This window comes from Anoplophora glabripennis, unplaced genomic scaffold, assembly GCF_000390285.2.
Source record: "Anoplophora glabripennis isolate ALB-LARVAE unplaced genomic scaffold, Agla_2.0 scaffold15, whole genome shotgun sequence".
Taxonomy (NCBI): Eukaryota; Metazoa; Arthropoda; class Insecta; order Coleoptera; family Cerambycidae; genus Anoplophora; species Anoplophora glabripennis.
In genome coordinates, this window is record NW_019416279.1 from 960,056 (window position 1) to 984,074 (window position 24,019).

Below are 24,019 nucleotides of genomic sequence, written 5' to 3' on the forward strand. Positions count from 1 at the left end.
GGAGGTTTTGTCAAAAATATTAATATATGGGCACCCCCAAGTTGTAGAATTAGCTTACAAAAGAAAAAAATACATGAATCAAATAAACAGAAAAGGACAAAAAGAGATCAAGGAAAATCTTTCAGTATAAAAGTTTTTACATTAATTTTTTATTATTAATTATTTTGCATTTTCACCTGAACCATTTGAGCCGTTATGTTAAGGAGTCGCATCGAAATGTTAGAAAAAACTTCAATTATTTAAAAAATAGTATATTTATTTTGAATGTGGCATAGGAAAACTTGTTAAAATCTATAAGTAATTAAAATATTAAATTAAAAATATTTTATTTCATATGGATATTTTCAATAATATAAAATATTATTTTATTAATATTAATTATATATTAATATTGATATATTTTATTAATATTTAATATTATTTTATTCATAAACAAATATTAAATCAAATATGGCATGAAACTTCATGTTTCCAAAATAATTTTGAATTGCCCTATTTCTTACAATACGGCCTTACTGCAAATTATTTCTTCTTATATCTGTATAATTATCTTCTTCTAATTCGTCATTTTCATCATTTATCATTCAACATTTCTAAAATAAAATATAGATTTTACTTTTGTTAAATCGAAATTAAGCTACACTTACCATTATTATCATCCAAATTTTCATTTCTAAGGATACACAGGTTATGTAATATTGCACAGGAATAAATTGTGTGTGCTGCCCTAGCTGGAGCAACAAGAATTCTTGATTAAATTGGTTTCAAGTTTCTTAACGTGAAGGTTTTCGATTTCCGTTACAATTCTTGACATTTGTCAACCTTGATATGCAGTTTTATATCAATTTCTGCTTTAGTGCATACCAAGTTTTGAAGTTTTCAAGGTTACTTGACGTCATTTCAAACTCTTGACAAATTTCAATCAATTTGTTTTTTACAGCATAGTAAACCTCCATTTTTATTGAAATGTCTGTCTAAATGTCATTTTTTCATATAATTTCAACCTTGATATGAAGTCAATGTTCATACAGCATAGGGCTGATTGTCTCTTTGTAAAATTAATATAATAATAATAATAATAACTTTTAACATTTTCTGCTACATGAATTCCATTTCGCAAAGCTCATTTTGCTGTATCTTGTAATAATAAAACAAATTCTAAGGAGATTCCAGAATATAATGAGACAAAGTCGTCTCGGTTTGAGACATAATTCGTGTTAATCGAATTACTCCTATTCTGACTGTGAAAACAAACAGACGACCTTCTCCGGCTTGCGTCCTAGCAAAAATTCGCACCGAAACAAGAACGGACCTCAACTAAACGGATTACAGTCAGTGTTGCCTGTTTTGGGCCGGTCGGGGATTGTTCCTCAGTTAACAGCAAGAGTTGGAAAGTGGTTCTGTCGTAATTATATAAGAACAGGCGCTGATAAGGTCTTTTTTTGTATCGTTGTGGATTGTAAGGGTCTAATTGAGTTGAGAGGAGTTTCAGTAGACCGTCAACAATAGTACATAGTAGCAGAATGGTTAGGGGTCCAAAATTGTTTCTTAACATTTTCGTTATACAAAGGCATACAAATTTTATATGGTATAAAATCAATCAAACTATGCAAAGAAATGTATACAATCCCGTTTAAAAAATTATCGATGACGTCACCTCTCATATACATTGTGACGAAAAAAAAATGTTCTTCAATATAAAGAAAATAACATCCCCTTTAAAAATATATATACTTTAGAGGGTGTCCAAAAATGGGTACCTAGACGAGCTATTGTTCGTTAAACCTAGTGAGATTTTGAATCATTCATCACACAAAAAGTCTTCCATATAAAGTTTTATATGTATGCAAAGCACATACTTTGTTAAAATGATTTTTGTTATTGAAAAAGAAAACACATAATTCAAAGATGTAAAGACTCGGAAGCGTTAATATTCTAATAATGTAATATTATTAATATAATTCTTTAAAAATATTTTTACAAGATTATCTACTTGTTACACCTGCCATATATCTAAAAATACGTTTTCGTGTCACAAATACACTTTTCGCAGTTACAAAATTTCCCCAAAATACGATACCATAATAAACTATTACATGATAAATTAATAGCGACGTATCATCAACATACATTGTTGACAAGCGTCATCAACTATTTTCGCGAAATCATTAACATAAAGCAAAAACAATATGGGGCCCAAAATCGAACCTTGTGGGACCCCCAAATTAAGAGAAGCACGCTCCGAATTAACAAATTGCTCTCTGTTTAACATAAAAGATCTAACCCAAATTAGAGCCAAATCGCGAATACAATACGATAATAATTTTAATAGTAATATTTTATGATCAATGCAGTCAGGGCACTCGCCAGCCTCAATACACTTCCCTGTAAAAATTTGCCATAGCAGTGGGAGTAGACCTCCTGCTATAAACCCATGCTGGTTATCCGAAATTATATTATGCTTATCAAGAAATGATATGAGAGTATGACACGATATAAATAACTGTATTCGAAAATTTTAGAAAATCCCGATGTTAAGGTAACTGGTCGATAATTTTCAACGCAATGAATATCATGTTTCTTGTGAATAGGTACCTACAATTTTACCGATTTTTAAACTTGATGGAATGGTACCTGTTTCAAATGACAAATTCTCAAGAAATATCTCTGGTTCTATGATAGTAGATAGGTAAAGAATCTATTAATACGAATATCGAAAAATCGTCCGGTACTGATAACTTTTTGTTTTTTTAATTTATTTTTCAAAATGTATAAAAGTTAAAATAAGCTATCTTTTACAGTTCTTACAATAAACCTATTTTTCTGTAATTAGCCCAGGGAAATAAAATGAGAAATTACCATTTCGGGACATTTTGTTTCGGCAAGCTGAATTTATCATTATAAATGCTAAATATTATGTACAATAACATATTTGTTTCCACAGTCAGAAAAATGGGGGGAAGATGTTTAAAGGGCGGTTAAATGTATAATTTTTACGTAAATTCACGTTTTTCGCTTATAACTTTTTTCACGTGAAAACAGTAAAGTACTTTTTTTCATCTTCAAAATACCTACAAAACTAGCCCTCGAGCATCAAAAAATATTGATTAAATCAAAAGTTATAAACAGAAGAAGTGTATTTATGACTTTTGAATTAAATATTTATAAACTGCGTTATTATTACCGAAACGTTTTGGCATCGCATCCTCTCATTCCTTATCACTGTCTAATAACTCACACGAAATCGACAGATTTCAACGTATTATACGACATCTATCTTGAAAAAAATCAATGCGATTGTGGAAGATCCTCGGGATCGTCCAGACTAATAATTAGTTAGGTAATTTGTTTATAAGGCCATAACTTGTAAACTATTCAACTTACCGATTCCAGATTTCGTGTGAGTTATTAGACAGTGATAAGAAATGAGAGGATAAGATGCCAAGACGTTCTGGTAATAATAAGGCAGTTTATAAATGTTTAATTCAAAAGTTATAAATAAACTTCTTCTGTTTATATCTTTTGATCTAATCAATCTTTTTTTACGCTAGTTTTATAGGTCTTTTGAAGACGGAAAAAAAAGTACTTTATTGTTTTCTCGTTGTAATGGACGGCAAAAAGTTATAAGCGAAAAACGTGAATTTACATCAAAATTATACAATTAACCACCCTGTAAACAATCTTCCCCCCCATTTTTATGATTGTGGAAACTAATATGTTATTGTACTTAATATTTAGCATCTATAGTGATAAATTCAGCTTGCCGAAACAAAAAGTCGCGTCCAACTCTATATCTCCTGGACTATATTGCTTTTGGAATTTTACTAGCCACATCCTGTGGTGCTGCGATAAAAAAAATCGTTAAAAGTTGTAACAAAAATTGGGTCATCAGTAATTATAGAATTATCAAATAAACTTATATTTTTTTCATTTTACTGTAATTACTTGTTAGAGTTGAAACAATATAACTCATGTGTGATATTTTCCAATTAATTTTGAAGTGTTACATCAGGGGGCCTATTTTTTAAAGTACTTTTCAACTTTTCACTTTCCACTTTTCATTTTACAAAAGTAAAAAAGCGAAGAATAATTGTTTTATAAAAAATGCACTTTACATAAATGTTGTGCATGTGAAGAAACTTCGTCTATTCATTTTCACTATTGCAGATTACCAACTATTTTTTAACATTAATTTTGAAAACGGAAAATAACCACAAAAGTGAAAAGTTAGGAATGGAAAGTACTTACAAAAAACACGTCCCTGGTCCCAATATAATTTAAAATATGCATTCTCTGATATAGTTTGTGGTGTGTATGTATAACATGGGTCTATGTCTTTATGCAGTTGCCTGATGTACAATTTTAGCTGCTGTATTATACAGTAGCTAAATTATTATTATTACATGCAGTTTCTTTGAACTATTCTTATCGTAGAAAACAAGTTTCTACCTCCTTGCTACCTCACTATCAGTCACGCTACCTATGAGATCCCCGGTAAGAGTTCAATAAGGACTTAGGTGGTAGAAACGTGACCGATTTTCAATAGACGGGACTTGTCAGCTGTGAGGTCATTAATTAAATGAGTGTCGGACATGGCCCAGTCAAACAGTGCCAGCCGGGAAAATTGAGTTCTGATACGGACGGAAAGTCCTATTACTGATTGATAAAGCACGGTCGTTTCAGGAGGTAAGATCATTCAATGGGCATCTTGTAAATGGCAGAAAAAAGAGTTCTAAAGAAAAAACCAGCAGCATTAAAGGTCACTTCAAGTTTAGTTTGGTAATAAGGAAAATATCTACATCGTAAAAAAATGGGAGTAAAATTTCATCAAAATGCATAATATTAACTAAAATCAATTTTTAATTTAAATAAACGTGTTTTTCGCAATTTGGCTGATAATATGCTATTTTACTAAATTCAAAATCGTTTACTAAAGCGGCACTTTACCACATGAAATGTCGCCGTACTATACAGGGTGATTCACTTCTTATGATTAGGACTTTAACCATCAATATATGTCGTCAAAATAATGTCATTTTAAAGTACACATTTTTTCTTCCAAAGACTTCCATTTAGCTCTTGAAAAAAAAAAAATTTTTTTGGTTTTTATTTATTTTTTCTTAAACCATAAAAGCCATTTGTGTTATATTTAGTATGAAGTGTGCGAATGAAAAGCTCTATCGGTTTTACAAATTATTGTGAAAGTAGATCAATCATAGGCTTTGTACGCCACTGGGAATTTTTCAAAATGAATATATTTTCTTTACATTATTCTGGAAGAAAAAGGTATGTCACTATTTTTTAATGAAATGGTTGGTTTTTGAAAAAAATGGCTTCTTATGGATTCATTACATGTGAAAAGGCTAAATTTTTCAAACAAATAGAAAATAAATTATTTAATATTGAGAAACAAACAAAAATAACAATTACAATAGAGAACAAAAGAAAAAATATCAAAGCAAATGTTCAAAATGTTGTCCTCGAACATCAATACATTTATCACATCACCTAATTAAGCTTTGAACTGCTCTCTTAATCATATTAGGGTTGTGTTTAACACTTTTACAACTGTTTTCATTCTTCTTCTTAAAATTTCAAGACTGGTGAACTATACACCCTTCCTTTAATAAATCCCCAAATGAAATAATCCATGGGATTTAGATCTGGCGATCATGGCAGTCAAACAATGGGACCGGTACCAGGTTCAGCATGATTCATTTTCAAACTACTCCTGATCCACCTACGTGAATAGTGCTCCTCGAGTCTAATTTGAAGACCATAATGAGCCGGAGCGCCATCCATCTGAATTCACATATTTCTCCTTAAAAGTAATGGTAAGTCGTCGAGTAAAGTATTTCAATCTTCTGTGTTTCAAAAACTCAACAATTTCACATGTAATGAATCCAGAAGAAACCATTTTTCTCAAAAACCAAGCATCATTCAAAAATAGTAATTGATCTTTTTGCTCTAGAATAAACCGCAATGTAAAAAATATATTCATTTTGAAAAATGACATTATTTTGTCGAGATATATCGATGGTTAAAGTCCTAATCATAAAAAGTGTATCACCCTGTATAGTAATGTCAGTATTAATAAAAAACAGTTTGAGGAAAATTGTTTATTTAAATATCAGAAACATTGCTATACAAGGTGTTTGTTTATTAAGTACTTGTACAAACTTTGAAGGGCGAATTTTTGGCTAATTTTAAGATAAAAAGTTCATATGAGCATGGGTCTGCAACAGCTTGGAGATACAGAGCGTCCAAAAGAAAATTCTGTTTAGTTGAAATGGACACAAATAAAATTGTAAAATATTTCTAATAATTTAACACAACTCAACTAATTTCAATATATTCATTCACACGAAATTTTTTTAATATTTCAATAAAATTTAGAAAAGCGGGAATTTTCCAGTAGTCAAATATAGGCTTATTTTTACCGAAAACATGGCTGCTAAAATAAGCCAGGACAGCATTTATTTGTTTACAATGTTTTTTGTTATGTAGAGATTTTCGAAGAAACGTAAAACAAAAAAAAAAGTAGTGTTAAATATTTTTCACTTGAAAAAAAAATAAAAATAAAAAAAGGAGGACTTATCTAATTATGTACCACCCTGTATATTTTTTCGTCTTGAAAATGTTGAACAGCTATTGACTCTTCGACTATCCCTTCTCGTTATACCCGCCCGTGTAAAAAGGTATTATTTCAAAAAGCAGAAGCGGTCATCCAGCAAGCTCTGTAAACAAAAAACAAATCAGCTTGTCGACAGTTATCGATTGTCGAACGTGTCAGCACCGCCTCGAATTTTCCTATTCTCCGTTATTCAATTTAGACTCGAAGCGTACTTTTTCCCCATTTTTAATTGTCGCCGAAATGCTGCAATCTGTAATCTGTCATATTTCATTCGCGCTACGGAAGCACTACCGTCCTGCCGAGTCCCGGCAGGACGAAAATAATGTCCCGTTGCGGGCTTATCGGATTGGAGGCCAAGGATAAAGCGGCGGCCCGTTCGTTGATGGCGAGGAAAAAAAGACGCTAGGTCCAACATTTAATGGGGATGCAATTTGTAGCTCCGGATTCTGAAAGAGCGAAGAACTTTGCATTAGGGAACGTGATTGAGTTATTTTGCATTCTTTAGGACTTAGAGACCTTCAAATGTCCTAAAGTTTAGGTTATTTGACGGTTAAATCGCCCTTGAATTTCTCATCTTGGTATTTCATCAAGATGGCGAGATATCACGAACTACAAACGTTGTTTGGGTCATCGTGGACCATCACCTGGTAACTTTGAAGGCCATTTTCAAGGTTATTTCAAGGTCAAAATCAAAATTATCATCTCACGTTTTAAAGCCGATTCTAATATTTTTTCTAAACGACCTTCAAGGTTTCTGAAGACCCGAACAACTTATAAAGGTCGTTTTCCCTGATATCTTGCTATCCTGAAGAAATACCCACCTGGAATATTCGAAAGGAGGATCTGACCTTCAAATGATCTTGAAAGTGAAAAACGTCTCCGAACGTGAAATTTTTAACTTTTCCAAAATCCTTGATCAGAAATTGTATTACCATCAAAAAACAAAACTTGACCTTTGAATAACCTTGAACATCTCCATAAAAAATAAATCGACCACGTATGCCAACGTAAAATTTCTAGTTCTTTCAGAATCGGGAGCAGAAATTGTGTTACCATCAAAACAAGTAGATATTCTTTTTCTAATCCTCATATTTTAGATCTTAAAAAATGACCAATATCTGTATTTCCTTAAATTATAGCTAAAAGCAAATTTTATAAATGAATTTGTGTGAGTCGGATTAGTTGGAGAATTTTTTCTTTACAAAAAATTTTCATGAGGGAAATTTTATATCTATCATTTTAATTACATACTGTAATTTCAGCAACCCTCAAATTTTTCGGAATTTTTTTTCCTCCTGCCAAGCTAGGCAAACAAAATTAATAAGAGGATTTTTTTTTGACAGCTATCACATGGTTAAAAAATCAGTACCTATCTAGAATTTTGCTTTGTAATGTTTTTATTTATTTTAAAATAATAAATAGATACAAATAATTATTTACCAAATATTTTTCCGAGATTTCTTCTATTAATGCTAAATGTTTTTGAAATTCTGGCTCTTCTCTTCGCAACGGAGAGTAACGAGGAGCATAATCATTACCTTTATTTTTAATTTTCATCAGATGTCTGTGTTCCATAAAATATATGTAATAATTTGATGAAATTTTGTTCTGCTGAGCCCTGGTTTTACGTAAAAAAGATGGGATATCTTCCTCCAAAAGCTTTTGAATAGCTGCGAAAAAGTTTTCTTGATGCGGACTGATTCCAGTTTTTTTCAGTAAATATAGCAAATACTTTAAATTTTTATGAGACATAAGAATGTCCCCTATTTTGATGCAAGAATTACATATACTACAAGGTTTTAAATTGGTTTTTTGTTTGTTCACTGCCATGATTTAATTGTAAACAGTTAGAAGCTAGAGAAAATGACTGTCAACGTGACGTATTGCGAAGACGATTTTGACATCACAAGCCTAAGCCTACTTGATTGCAGCTATAATTTTTTAAGAATCATTGATATATTGCCATAGAGATCGGTTTTCCACAAAAACTTACTTTCCTTCTATTTTAGTAATACTAAGTGAATTATACTGCAAACATAAATATCTGATTTCAAAATTTAAATGCCTTTTTTATTACTAAAGTGAATGAAATGTGCTGTTTTTTATGTTTAATAAGGATCATTAATAAACTGTCATAGACATCGCATTTGTACAAAAACTTACTTTCCTTCTATTTTAGTAATACTACGTGAATTGTACTGCAAAGATAAATATTTGAATTTAAAAATTATACGCCTTTTTTATTACTAAAGTGCAAGGAATGTGTTTTTTATGTTTTAATAAGAATCATTGATAAATTGCCATAGACATCACTTTTCTACAAAAACTTACTTTCCTTCTATTTTAGTACTACTAAGTGAATTGTGTTGCAAAGATAAATATTTAAATTCAAAAATTAAATGCCTTTTTTATTACTAAAGTGCAAGGAATGTGTTTTTTATGTTTTAATAAGAATCTTTGATAAACTGCCATAGACATCGCTTTTCTACAAAAACTTACTTCTATTTTAGTAATACTAAGTGAATTCGTATTGCAAAGGTAAATATCTGAATTCAAAAATTAAATGTCTCATTTATATTACTAAAGTGAAAGGAACGTGTTGTTTTTTTATGTTTTATTAAATTATGTGACGTTTAAGAAGAAAAAAATATGTCATGCACCACAAAATAATGTCTACCTGTCAAGCAAACTTTATTTTGGCGAAATAAGTTTCAAAATGAAATATGTCAAATTTTTAAAATAAATTTTGGTTGTAAAATTTTCTTACCGAATCCCTCACGTCCTAGAATTCATGTCCGGAAATTTTTCCTCCATCACGCATTTTTCTAGAAAATGCGTTCCTTCGGAAAAATTTCCGGAAATAATTCAAGCACTAGGGAGATTATAAGTGAAAATTTTCATCATTCCACAAAAATTCTCGGAGAAAATGTCTCACAATATGAAACGGCTCACAATCTAGACAAAAAGTGACAACTCTTCTAAATTTAGTCCCATAAGACGCTTTAAAAGCTGTGTTTTGATAACGCTTGTAGGCCAATAGCTTCTATTGAAGCAGAATGATTAATAGTGGCAATTAATTGCAGACGGCTGTGATCGATAATTTCAGAGGGGATATATTTGCAATAATGGAAAGTTTTTGTCTGTGTGGGGCTCGGCGCGGTATGGTTTTTAGTTGGTAGCGATTTTCTTCTCTGTAATTAGTTGTCTTTTATTAAAGCAGCAACGTCTAAAGCTGACATTGGAGTTAAAAAAATATACTTAATGGCTTGCTTTTGTCTACTACCGACTTTTATAGCCATATTTGTTTTTATTAGAGAAAAAAGAGTAAGATTTTTATCTTCCACTTCCTTTAAACTGTGTTAAACTAAAAACAGGAATTAGATAAATTCTATTTCCATCCTTAGAAGCAAATGTTTCGTTTGGATGCATTCACCGTTAGCTGTATTTAATTAAATATAGATCTACAATAATGCCAAAAATTAAAAGATCAATAGAATTTCCGAAATTTTTCAGTGATTTTTGACAGTCTGTATTTAGGTGAAAAATGGTCGTATCGGGAATTAAAAAAAGGCATTTTGAAGCGCTAAGGTTCTAGTTTTTAAATCTTTTGGGTCGAAATTTTTTAGGGGTGACTGTTATCATGCAATTCTAAGAAATACCGCGAATTGCAAATTTTTTTCCAAGTCCACGAACTTGGAAAAATTTTTATCAGCTAAGCCATTGCATGGACCAGATAGCTTGTTTATTCAGATTCAATTTCCTTTTTTTTAAATTTCGGTACGACTATTTTTCATCGAAATATCAGACTTTTAATGGAAAAGGATCCTTTTATCTTCATCTTCAATGATCGAAATCTCGGCGACAGTTGCTCGTACAGAGAATTGAAGGGCAGTTTCGAAAACTGGAATAAATTTCCTATAACATGCTGCCGCAACTTTTCGCAAATGTTTTTTTTTTTCATATTTTACACGAATTTTAAGACAGGAAAAAAAAAAGTGTAGTATATGGTTTTTTAGAAAATTGGCGGCTAAATTAGAAATATTCTCGAAATGACTAATGTTAAGCATGACTTTTACAGTTCGATATACCCAGAAGAGCCCTGTGAAGTTTCATGTCGATCTAGGGAACCGTTTCCTTGTTTCAAACGGTCAAATTTTGAAAAAAAATTAATGGTCACGTTTTTTAATCATGATTAAAATGGAAAAAAAAATTTTTGAGGTTTTCTCACATTTTTACCGCAAATAACGTTTAAATTGATGGAAAAAAAAATCTAAAATTTTATTTTGTTTTTTTGAAAAACCTTCCGGACATTGAAGAAAACAAAATCGAATTTTTTCCAGTACGATTCGGCTTTTTCATCCTATGCTTCTGTTCATCAACTTTTAATTAAATTAAAATTAAAGTTGATGACGCAAATCAGATTTCGATCCCGATTCATACCGCTTTTTGAGAAAAATTTCTAATTAATTTTTGCGCAGTATGTAATCACTTAAAAATAGTTTTTTTTCCAAAATTACCCTATTTCTTCCCTAAAAAAAAATTCAGAAAAAAGTCCAGAAAAAGAAAAAAAAATTGCAAAATTTTTTTGTCACAGTATTTCTTAGAACTGCATGATAACCGTCGTTCCTAAAAAATTTCGACCGAAAGATCTAAAAACTAGAATCTTCAAAATGCTTTTTTTATTCCTGACCATTTTTCACCTAAATACAGTCTCAAAAATCACTTAAAAATTTCGGAAATTCTTTTGACCCTTTAATTTTTTGCATTAGTTTATATTTTTACGCAGATACAACCACAGATCACAGAAACAATGATACAACTTGATAACATTGTTCACGACAAAATTGAATAAAATGGATGTTCTGCGGAATGAGCATGCAAAGGGAATTAAAAAATTATTTATATACGAAAACGTTAAAAGAATTCAGAATTTTTAGAAGATTTATTATCCATGTACTCTTCCCATTTGTTTCAAGTGACAACCTTGACACTTTTCAAAAGGATATCTCAAAAGCTGCATATAAATTGTTTCATTTCTACACGTTTTGTTCCGTCAAAGAAGAGACAATGTTGCTAATACTTGGTGGCAAACAAAACGTAATAGTAAACTTCAAGAGCAGTGCGTAGTTAAATAAATGTCTATAAATAACCATATACAGTGTGTCCCCGGATAGGCTACCGCACTTTAAATATATACGTTACTATCTATTTGTGTAGGTCCTGCGGTACTATATTTCCGATATATGTCTAAATATTCGATTACAATAAAGGATCTCTTTTTCTTTGTTTTTGTAGTTGGCAGCAATCTATTTCCCATCTTCCAATATCTCCAATTTTTAGTTGAAGTAATTCGTCACTTCGACAAGCCCCAGATATGGCAAAAATCATTGACACCTAAAATAATAATAGTCGGTATTTCTCGTTTACAAAAATATTTTGTTCATAATTTATGTTAATAAAATAAAAGATTGCCTTAATTATTGTAGTTTGTTAGGATATGCTGATAATTTTAAGCTATTTTTACCTATTCGTGATGTTACTGATTGTCTAAAACTTCAGAACGATCTTGATTCTTTTGTAATTTTTTGTGAAAACAATAATTTGTTTATTAATATCGTAAAATGCCATACAATCACTTTTACTCGAAATAAACATCCTTTCTTATATCAATATAGACTTAATTTTAAATCGTAAAAATGAAATTAGAGATCTTGGAGTGATTTTTGATAGTAAAATGTTATTTGATGTTAACAAACTTATATCTAACACACTTAAGATGCTGGGTTTCATTATGAGGCAGTCGAAACAGTTCACTAATTCTAAAGCCATATTGCTTTTATATTACACGTTTGTATTTAGTAAAATTAATTTTGCTTCATCAGTTATATGGAATCCTCAATATAATATAGATATTAGTCACATTGAAATGATTTTTAAAACATTTTTCTTTCAAGTGTAGGCGAACTTTGATCGACGACAATTTTCATAGATTGTGTGCTGAATATATGTATTATAACTTTAGCTAACAGGAGAGGATTAGCGGATGTTATTAACCTGTATAAAATTATTAGTGATAAAATCGACAGTGTCCAATTAATTATTAAAATATTTTTTAATATACCATGCAGGCCGTTCAGGTCCTACGACTTATTTTTCATTCCTTTTAAGCATACCAATTCCTCCGCAAATTCTCCTCTGTGCAGAATGATGCGTTTTTATAACGATATTTGTAGCAGTTTAGATTTATTTTCTACAACTTTTCTACGTTTCATTTAAGAGATTGCTCAAACATATACTTCATTTATAATATCTTTTATCCACGACTATTGTATAATGTACCCATTATACGTCTTTAATCACGGCAGTGATTAATGAGTCATTAATCACTACTGTCAGATGCTTCCTTGATTTAGCTATAATATTATATTGTTCTGCTACAATCAATCGGTTTTTAAAATTTTATCGTGTAAACAACTAAATATTTTCAATTCAGTGCTGTACATATAAAAAAAAATTAAAAAAGTGAATTTTCCTAGACCAGATTCGAACCCGGGACTCGCGGTCGGAGGGGAAGGAGCATGTACACTGAGCCATCAGCGACTTCGTATATGGAAGTTGTATATCTGTTTCTTAACATACCATGTTTTTCGAAACATTTCATAAATCTAAGTAACTTTTAAAACAAAACAAATTTGACTCAAACCTGTCAACATTATTGTTTGTGTGCATAGATTTCTCAGTGTTTTGATATTTTGTGTTAAATTGTGTTAAAAAACGAACTAAAAACAAAAAAAACTTCAACAAAAATATTTAGTAGTCGTGGATAAAGTATAGTATTCTACTCCCGTATAATGGCTATTATACACCCGGTGATTTAGGCCACTCGCCTGCGGCTCGTGGCCGTAAACTTCACCTCGTGAATAACACCCATCATTATACGCTCGTTGAATAATATACTATTATGCTACTTATAATCTTTGTACTGTTGTTTGATGTATATCTATTAATTTAGTGGATACTTTAGTGGTTTTTTCGCCTGTTTGTGTCCCAAATGGTAAATAAATAATTAAGTAAATAAATAATTACCTTTGTCTCTGCACCTAAATATGTATCATCAGGGCCCATTAGAAATTTTTTAATATGTACATTTTCTAAAACGTGTGATTTTTTAGCACGTTTTCCATCTGATCGCCGTTTCAATAATGCTTTTAATTTTAAATACTTTCCAATATTGTTGTAGACATTCAAAGTAGCTCTGAACATCGCATATATTAAAAGATTTCATATTTTTGCTTAATTCAGAAAAATATACTAATAGTACATTTTATTGTTATTTATTTTTATTAATTATTTCAGAGTTTTAAAGATATTGACTCGATATGTGAAAAACGCTTTAGATTGATAAATCTGCATTTTTGGGGTGATCCGAATATTTCTACTTGCACCAGTGGCGTTCGTGCGAGAATGCCACAACATTTTTTTTAATAAAAAAAAAATAGTACGCCTCTGACTTTTTCCGGTTTTGATATTTTTTTAGAAATCCACCATCAATTCTCAATGAAATTGTTCTCTTCAACTTCTTTTGTAGGATTCACCGTTTTTGAAGAAAAAAAACATATTTTATTGCAAGTTGTGTCAGTCAGTTGCTGTCAATAATTCTAAATAAAATACAACCATCAAGTTTCATCTTTAAAACTCTTTGAAATAAGTAACAAAAATAAATTAATTAAAATTTAAACGCTTTATCTCGAAAACGAAGCATATTTCGAAAATAATGAAACCATCCCCATTTCCCAATTTTACCGTATAAATTTCCTATTAAATCGATCTTATCCCGGATTATCCTGACCCATCGACCTACCTTACCCCGCAGACCTCACATAATGCAACCCGTAGGGGTGGTGCGTAACGTGGCGGAAGAATTGTTTATTTTCACCCCGCAACGGCTTATATTAAAGCCTCCATATGTCGCCGTACCGCCTTCTCTGATAGACTTTATCCCTTTTCAGTGTTTTTCATCTGTTTCCTGCCTCATCACGTCTTCATGCTGTGGTTCCACCTCTACCCCAACGCGCAGGAGGAGTACAACGACTGGTGGCATGCCCTGCGGATAATAGGATTCTGTCTGAGGTGAGCCACGAGGGGGCAGTACGGGGCCGATGGGGGATTTTACACTTGGGAGGGTCTCGTAATTGATAGGGGGTTATTAGGATTTTTTTTCTGTTTTTAAATTGAAACCGTTTGCCAGGGAGTAGAGTAAACTACACCGAAAGAACAGTTTATGTTAAGTTTAATAAGATTTGTTTCAGAAAAGGTACAATATGTTTTTAAAATACTGGAAAAAGTGCAAAATATACTCAGTGGTAATGGCAAAATTCAACAAAAGTTCATGTTTTTAGTTTCCCAATTAATGAAACCAAAAAAGTAGTCGGTACTGGGAGATAATTTTAAATATTTCAAGTTTTCAAGAAATGGGATACTCGAGACTTCAAGTACTGCTTAATAAAAAAATAATAATATCAAATCTTGCGGGAGGTACAGCTTTGGCAGACAGTATCACAGTGACATGATATATACAGGGTGTCCCATCAGGAATCGCCACTATCGATATCTCGGGAAGTACTGATCCGATAAATCTGAAAATTTGGCAACCTAGCAAAGGCAGTAGGGTCAACACAGCTAAAGTATTTATAATTTTATGGCACTTCCGGTTATACCGGAAGCCGACGTTAATTTTCTTATTGTAAATGGGACACCCTATATATCATTGCACTTTGTTAAATATTCCCTATGCCTAAGAGTTATAGATTTTGAGATATTAATTTTTAAAGAAAAAGTTTGACAGATGCAAGGGTCCGCGGAGATGCTAGTAACTCTTTTCAGCAGCGTGATATCAAGTGGATTTTTGGTACCTGTAAAGGGCATAGGTAACAGTAAATTATGGTATACTAACAAATTGAAACATTTAATACTAGGTGTTTCATTTTTGCTGTTACATTTCGATAACTTCAAACAGCTATAACTTTGTGAACTTAAATGGAACACCCTGTACTTTTTTACTGTGTCGTATGCAGATTGTAATTTCCTTTCAAGCCATGTAGGCACTGTTGGGGTTGCCGTTACTACTTTTTGAGATATTTGCAATTTTCTATTTCTCGGACAGTTTTTCTCATATCAGACTTGTTATTTAATTGGCCAAGTCCAGAAACATTCCAAAAACAATTAAAATAACTTGACATTTGTCACTTACTTAAAACTATATTCTTGTACGTTTGAATACAAGCAGAAGTTTTAGGCATGACATTTTTTCCTATAATTAAAAATAAAATAGCTTTCCCTCTTTTTAACCCCATTTGGTACACAGTACCATTAAATTTTATGTATTAGCGAAACAAAGGAGAAATGAAATAAGAGAAAAACATTCATTAAATTAAACTTTAATTAAATTAAATTTTCATTAAATATTTCTTGCTTTTCGTTTTTTTTAACGCTTTACTGTAAAATTATTATTTCACGTCACGTATAACAACCAAAGCTCGCTGTAAACTAGGACGGAAAAATAGTTGCTCCCACATATTACACTTTGAGAGTATACAACGCTATGCTAAAAGCAAACTTAGTGAACAGTCACGGCATAGACTTCCCATACTTGCAAAAAGGTATTGTCTAACTTTGGGGAGTTATTGATAACCCCAGGCTAGAATGTCAGACATTTCTTGTTGCCCTACTCTGTTCATTCGCAAGTTGTTGAAGGAACTTTAATATTCTAATACTACTCAAATATGATATTAGTTTTGGAAATTTTCTGATACTTCTGATACACTTTGGAAGCAACATGGAAAATATATTGACCATAACGTCGAAAGTTTCATTTTATTAATTTTATGTTCGAAATATGTCAGTAATACCGCGGACACTTTTTGAATTTTCTTCGAACTACACCACCCTTTGAATCCGTTGTAGGCAATATCGTACTGTCTCCACGACTTTTTGGGGATTAATTGTGAAACAGCACTTTGTGCCGCTCCCAATACTGCCCCTGGTAGATGCTCGTCTTCACTTTTCGAGCTCATTTTGAATTAAACACACTTAGAATATGAAATACAATATATAATTCTGACACTACTTTTTCAAACAACTAAGTTTTATTGTTTATTAGGTTGCTTAGGTTGCTATTGTTATGATAGTCATCGCGCCTAAACCGTCTTGATTCAAACACGGTCCAAAACGATTTCAAATATAAATTTAATTGTTGTATATAACACAATTGTCTTATTTTATTGTGGTTTTCGAAAAAATATTGCTTCCATCTCGAGCGCGAAATACTTTTGCGTTCTAGATACAGAAATAACTATTACGATTTAAAGTAAGAAATTTTAAATTCAGTATTGATATATTGATTTGGCAATCAAGGATTACAAAGCCACCTATGACTCGGTTTTTTAATTTTAAAGAATAAACAGAGGTCTGTCGATTTAAAAAAAATTATACTGCTTTCTTGTAGTGAGCATTTTCTTTTCAATTTTATGCTTGCCTAATCTCAGTTTGACTTTGATACATTAGGTATACAATTTTTTTTCGATTCTACACCATTAGAGACATCTTATTTAAATAAAAACAATAAAATGAAGAGGCGAGTGTTTCGCCCAATTAACCTTAGTGGTTTGTCTTTGTACTCATCTACCATGCTCTTGACATATCATGTCAATTGTAGAGTCAACTTGCATATTCCAGTTGTGTAAACAATGATCAAGCACGTGAGGTTGTGAAACTATTGGTCAAAACAGATTGCGCAAAATTATTTTCATAAAAACAACTCTTGACTAATTCTTTACCCTTGCACCAAAACCCCTTTGCTTCATTTTCCTCACACAATATTATTACTTTGTAAGTCACGTCAAAGCCCATAAAATGAGAAGGGAAAACATAGGACCAGCAAAATAAATATTCCATTATTATAACTAAATTTCCTACAACCACAAACGTTTGCGATATTAAAATATTCTAATGAAGTTACATATTTATATAAAAGGGTCCCGCTTTCCTTTTTAACATTAAACCGCGCCAAGCGACAGCTACATTCTTCCGTGAGCATGAATAAATAGCCTAACAATTCATTATTCGCATTATGAAACCCATAAATTTACAAACGTAAGACATGCGGGTGTGGTATATCTTAATTTCGGTTTCGGCGGCAATTTTTCCGTGATGTGGAAGGGACAGGAAACTTTGTTGGATGAGTCGCGCTTTTATTTTGCGCTTAGTCATCTGGAACTCGACAAGCAACCGAGGGAAAGATGTACTTTTTGCGCGGGGACAGAAAAAAACTTTAAAACGGGGATGTAATGAAATTTGAAAAGTTTCGTGTTATTGAGGAACTTTCTCCTTAAGTCAATAAACTTAATTTGCGACGATTCGAGCACAAATTGTAATTGTAATGGACCAAATTGTATTTCGTATATTTGTTGCTCATACTCCAAAAAAATAAGGTAAATTACTTATTAAAGCATACAATTATTTTTTTGTAAGCTGGTAGGACTGTCCTTGATGTCTATGCAGAATTATAACAAAAAAAAGGATAAGAAAGTAATTAACTACAAAAGAAACGTACAAACTTACAAATAAAAGAAATATAAAGGTTATTGGTGTTTATTTTATACAATATCTTATGGTATTCTGCATAAATTAAACCATATACTTGTAAGTTAGCCATGACGTCGTTTATAACAAAATATACTCGTAGGGTCAAATACCTATTTTGTAAATATGATTGAAAAAGTTGCAACAGTAGGTTAAACACAGCAAACTTATCCAGTTTGGACAACAAGATATCGTGGTTGAGTCTGGTAGCATCCACTTTCATCTTATCAAGTTTTTCATTAATAATTTGAGTTTTCTGGACAAAGTAAGGATATAAGAAGCATAAGAAAACGTATAATAAAAGTACAATAAACAGACAATTATTTGAGTGATTTTCAGACAGACAAGAGAAGACAAAAAGTTCATATAAACATTGGTCCGCAGATGCTTCGTTTTCAAGATACACTCTAATAATCGTATGTTGGATTTATTGTACAGACTTAATTAACACTGTATAATCAGTAAAAAATGTGTTCGAATTTTTTATTTTTTTTGGTGTGGGGTTCCTCAAAAAAAAACGAAATGCTGGCCGGGTTCCGTATACAGGGTCGGAAAGTCCCCATGGTTCATTGGCCGTTACGTGAGAGCGATAAAGAAAGTCATAGAAATCCGTGCAATAGAGAAAGATGGCTATAATGAAGGCGTCTAATAGTCACCGCCCATATATGCCATATTTGGCTTAATTGGTTTAATTTTATCGCATCATAAACCTCATTTGGTGAAAAATTTGATATACTTAGCACATTAACTTTTGTTGTTGTTGTTACAAAATGACCTTTACCGAGTTTTATATGACACAAATGTGTGAATGAACTTTAATATTTTGATAATCTACAGGAAAAGCTAGCAAAACGCTGTACAAGCATCACGTGGATATGCCGAGCATTTACTGCCCAGGTTCTTCCCCACCACTTGCAGATTTGTTATATTAAAGTTTTAGAAAAATTAATTCCTAACTATCGTTATACCGATAAAGTCAAAATGAATACAGGGTGTCCCCATTCCACTTCAAAAAAGCCGATATCTCTATTATCTTTTCCTTAATTTGTACACGAATAAATATTAAGAAAAACGTGCAAGTAATTTTATTCTCAATAGCAGTGAACTGGATATGGATAGTTAGAGGTGTATAATTGAGGAAAAAATAAGTTAAAAGTCAACATTTCTTAAACATCCTGAGCTATAAACGTTAATACAAAATGTTGTATGTGTGGCAGGATATGTAGACATTTAATAATTATTTTTTGTACCTAAACCGCTCATTTAATGAGAATAGTATAAGAGACAAAAACAAAAACCTTCTAAGTAGTATTAGCTACCAACTGAAAAATGTATGTCGATGCATCAAAACCACTGTGGGGTACAAAACAAAATGTGTTAATAAGAAAACAAAAGCCTATAACCGAAAAATAATCAAAATCGATTAACGCCTGTTGAAGTTAATTTAAAAAATGGGAATTTCGAGGCCATCTAGCGACAAAACGAAACGACTTCGGATAAAGGATAATTAGCCTAAGTCTACCTGTTTTATGTAAGTTAAGAGTATGTGGTCTTCCATTGAACACATACTCGCGGGATAACCACAGGCCCTGTATTATATTAGGGCGTTTTTTTCTCCAAAAAATTCGAAGTGAGGAACCAAGCCAATACATTTGACAAGGCCGACAATTTTGTCGGCCTATGCTATCAATCTAAAACTTTTTGGAAATAAAAGTTTAACCCTTCCAATTGTCTGTAAAATCCCGGTCCAATTAATTAACAATTAACATTGTAAAAAAAGTTATCTTGGGAACAAAGAAGAATGGGTGACTTCTCTCTTTTTTTTATTTACCGTAAAAATAAGCTCTATTTAATGCAAAAAGAGCGAATTCCCGAGCGGTTTTTACCTGACCCTGGGACAATTTTAATTTCAATTCTTTGAAATTTTTCTTTTTCGATACGTTTCTTTGATCAATTAGAACCTATATCTACGATATTAACTTGTAAAATTAACGTTTAGTAATTAAATAAATAATTGCAAGAAAAACAAATGAAATTAATTAACAAATGGCTGGAGCAACAATTTCGGGATCAACTGAATCTGCGTTTGGCACACATGTTGGTCATTGGATTGACTGCCCTGTCAATAAATTTCATCAACATCCATAGCTTTTTGTAATAACAATGCGCAATTTTCGAAAGCTGATATTTCCTCGTTCGACCATTATTTTCCAGTTAACAAATTAGTGAAAAATGATTTTAGGTACTTACCTTAAATTGCAGGTAGGTAATTTAATTGCCTTCAACATAAAATAACTAATATTCCGATAGGTCGTCTAGATTTTCGTGGACAGTAAAAAAAATGAAAAAACATGTAAATATGCCAATTATTTGTAATTTGCCAACTTAAGGAGGTATATCGGGTTTATTGGCGAAGATGGACCGTGCGGCTCTTTTTTTGCCCATAACTGTGAAAAAAATGTAGATATTGTGAAACAAAACTTTTCCATAGATAGTACACAGTATTATCTTAATTTTTATGTAAAAAGAATGTAAGTTTTGAACATAGTGCAGCTGTATTAATTAGAAACAGAAACCAATAATTGCATTTCCGTTTGACTTGAGGATTAATGTGGCAACGTCGCAATCAGCTGACAGCAAGGAGGGAATATATTTGAAAGACTTGATTAAAACGAAATTGATTTCACACATATACATTTTTCCTAAATCCCATGTACATTGTTATCAACAATAAATTATTGTCCACAACAAATGATTTTTTGTAATGTTTTTAAAAAACTAGATTAATTAAAAAAGATCAGGAAGCTGTGATATATTTATTGGAATAAAAATACAGTTGTAAATCCTTTTAATATATTTATTGGTTTATAAAAACATCGTAATCATTACCCAGCAATATTTAGGGTTACATAAAGTTTTCTTTACTTGATTAATATAATTAGTAATACTTGAGATAAAAGCATTTGTACGGAATAAGAAAGGAACATAAATATTTCTCAGAAAAGTTTATATCTAAAAGGTAGTCATAGTTGCAAATCTTTTGTAACATTACTAAAATAGAGATGAAAAACACGAACATTGAGTAATAATGTAATTTCTATCACAGAACCTTCAAAATTGCATCCAACATTTTCTTCGACTTCTCGTTGTTTTACCAGTTCACATGATTTACGGATTTTAAATAAAGGATACAAATCTTCGCGAGGATAATACGATATAATTGCTATATATAATAATTATATTGTACATAGTTTACACACAATACATTTTTGAACGCGTACGCATTTTTACCCGAATTTGACGCGCAATATTTCCAATGTCCGAGGTCTGTAGGTTCGCAGTGTGTACAACTGTTAGTCAATTATTAGCGCTGTTGCCACATCTACATAGTCTTTATGCGTTCATTAAATATAATTTAAAACTACTTAAATATGATATTTTTATGTTGTTAATTAGTCAATATATATGCTATGTGCAAAGTGCATATGAGTAGATTTCTTTGCTATATAGATAATGTTTATCGCAAATAATGTCAATAGAATTTAATTTTTTCAAATTGACAGCGGACTTTAGTCCCATAAGAAAAGCATAGGACCCTACATGCTCTCCTCACTTCCCTCGGACCCCGATATACCTCCTTAACGTCACTTCTTTCGAGATACTTTTTTAATATTATCATTCTACAAACCCTACCCCTTCACAAAGTGCAATGTCTACTAATAATTTTTTCAAGTTTTCAGGTATTCATATCTAATTCGACTAGAGTATGTGGTACCGATGTCCCTAAATACTTTTTCGCCTTATTTACTTATTTTTACAACCACACGCATCCATGCAAAAAACGTACATCTTGGGCCTCGTAAATGAATAGCGTTTATTACCATACATAATAATCGTATCTCTCTTCCCACAAGATGAATACTTGTATACCTGTGCCTACCCGCACAGAGTACAAAGACAAATACAGCGGAAATTTATTTTGGGCAGCCTACTCTCGAGTTTCACGAGAAAAAATTACTCCGCTTTTTTTCCGACTCCATTGACGAAACGTGCTTACAGCGTATTCGGAGCCGGCGGTTTTCATGGCTTTGATGTTCCCTAGTACACTGCTCGTTGACAAGCGTAAGAAAGCTTGCTATTTAGAACGTTATTGTCTCGGAATTGTTTTTAATGAAAAGGCTTGCAAAAGGGAGACGCTAGGGTGACGGGGGAAGAAATGTAAATTGTAATCACAACAAATGAGGAAAGTTGTTGCCTTGGATTTAATTTAATGGAGCAGATTCAACGTTTCTTTAAAAGGGATATTTTATTTGTTATAACTTCGTAACCGAATTTTCGAGCATAACGAGGTTTACCTACTGCACAAACAAGTACACTTGTTATGATAGTAAGCGGATTACTTTTTATCGGCCTATACTCATTTGTTACTTCAATAATTAGTGACACAGGCACACAAAAAAGTTTCATGTTTGATAGACTAAGCTTGTATCTGATAAAAAAACTGTGTAGCTCACTTTACCATACACACGTGCATCTAATAAGCAGAGCCGGATTAACCTTTTACAAGCTTTATGCAGGCCCTTTTTCTAAAAATTTTCGAAACCTGAACAAGGTTTTGTTTAATACTAACAAAAGTAATACAGTCATTGAAGCTTTTCACCTCCGAATTCTTTGAAACTGAACCGATCGACTTGAAATTTGGCAGATAGTTAGAGAAAAGGTCAATGAACATTAGTGACATAGCGCCGATTGACGCTTCCATCCTGTTGGGGGTTGACACCCCTTCTCGGGGGTGGAATTTTTTTTCAAAAATCGATAGACTCAAATTTTCAGCAAAAAATATTCAAAGAATTTTTTCGAGAAATCAATAGTTTTTTAGTTATTCACGATTGAAAACAAACGAATTTTAAGTGAATAAAAATACTTTTTCAAAGAATTTTTTGCGAATAACTCAAAAACTACGCATTTTATTTAAAAAAAGTGTAATGAACAAAAATGTAGCTTATAAATAAACAAAGAAAATCGTTTTTTAAAAAGTGTTGTACGTCCTATACAAAGCGAGATATAGTTAGTGGAAAGGGACTTGTTTTGGGGGGAATACTCGAATCGATGTAGGTATTCAACGTCAAATAACGGAAAAAGGATTAATTTTACGTGTATAACGCTCCTGGAGTTTTTTGTAGTACTCAAAAAGACCTTCGAAATGAGCACTTATAAAAGTTAATTAGAGAAAAATTGAAGGAGTTATCGTCAAAAATAGATGGGTTGCTTATATTTTTTAAGGAGAAATGAGCAGTAAAGGATCCTGAAGTTAGACCGGTTTAGAATGCGTATTTTTTGATATCCCCATCTTTTTTTTTTTTACTACTACTAATGGATTGATATACTGTATGTGTATTGCTTCTGGAAATTATTTTATCATTTAACAATTTATTTATTTCTTTTTTAACATTTAGGATTGGATATGTTTTTGCTTTAAAATTTTCTATATTCTTTACTTCCAATTTGTGGACATAATTTATAGCAACCCTTGTCTCTTTCTTTACTAATTTTTCATACTCTTTCAATATCATTTTTATTTCTATTTTATACCTTTCATCGCAATCTGTCTGCATATCATTTAAATCACCACATAATTCCATATCATAATCACAATCACCACATAATTGCATAATTCCATACCATTATCATTCTCTTCTTCAAATTTCATCTCATCATAATAATCATCTACCTTATATACCTCAC

General features: G+C 31.7%; 1 protein-coding gene across 1 annotated transcript in view; it reads left to right on the plus strand.

Annotated features, from left to right (window-relative positions):
• The window catches only part of LOC108905080 (neuropeptide CCHamide-2 receptor-like), a 92,054-nt gene that overhangs the window by 56,879 nt on the left and 11,156 nt on the right, over nucleotides 1-24,019 (plus strand). The window contains exon 6 of the mRNA XM_023457380.1: nucleotides 14,644-14,764. Within this exon, the coding sequence (XP_023313148.1) occupies nucleotides 14,644-14,764 (121 nt within the window). The remainder of the gene's footprint in view (nucleotides 1-14,643; nucleotides 14,765-24,019) is intronic.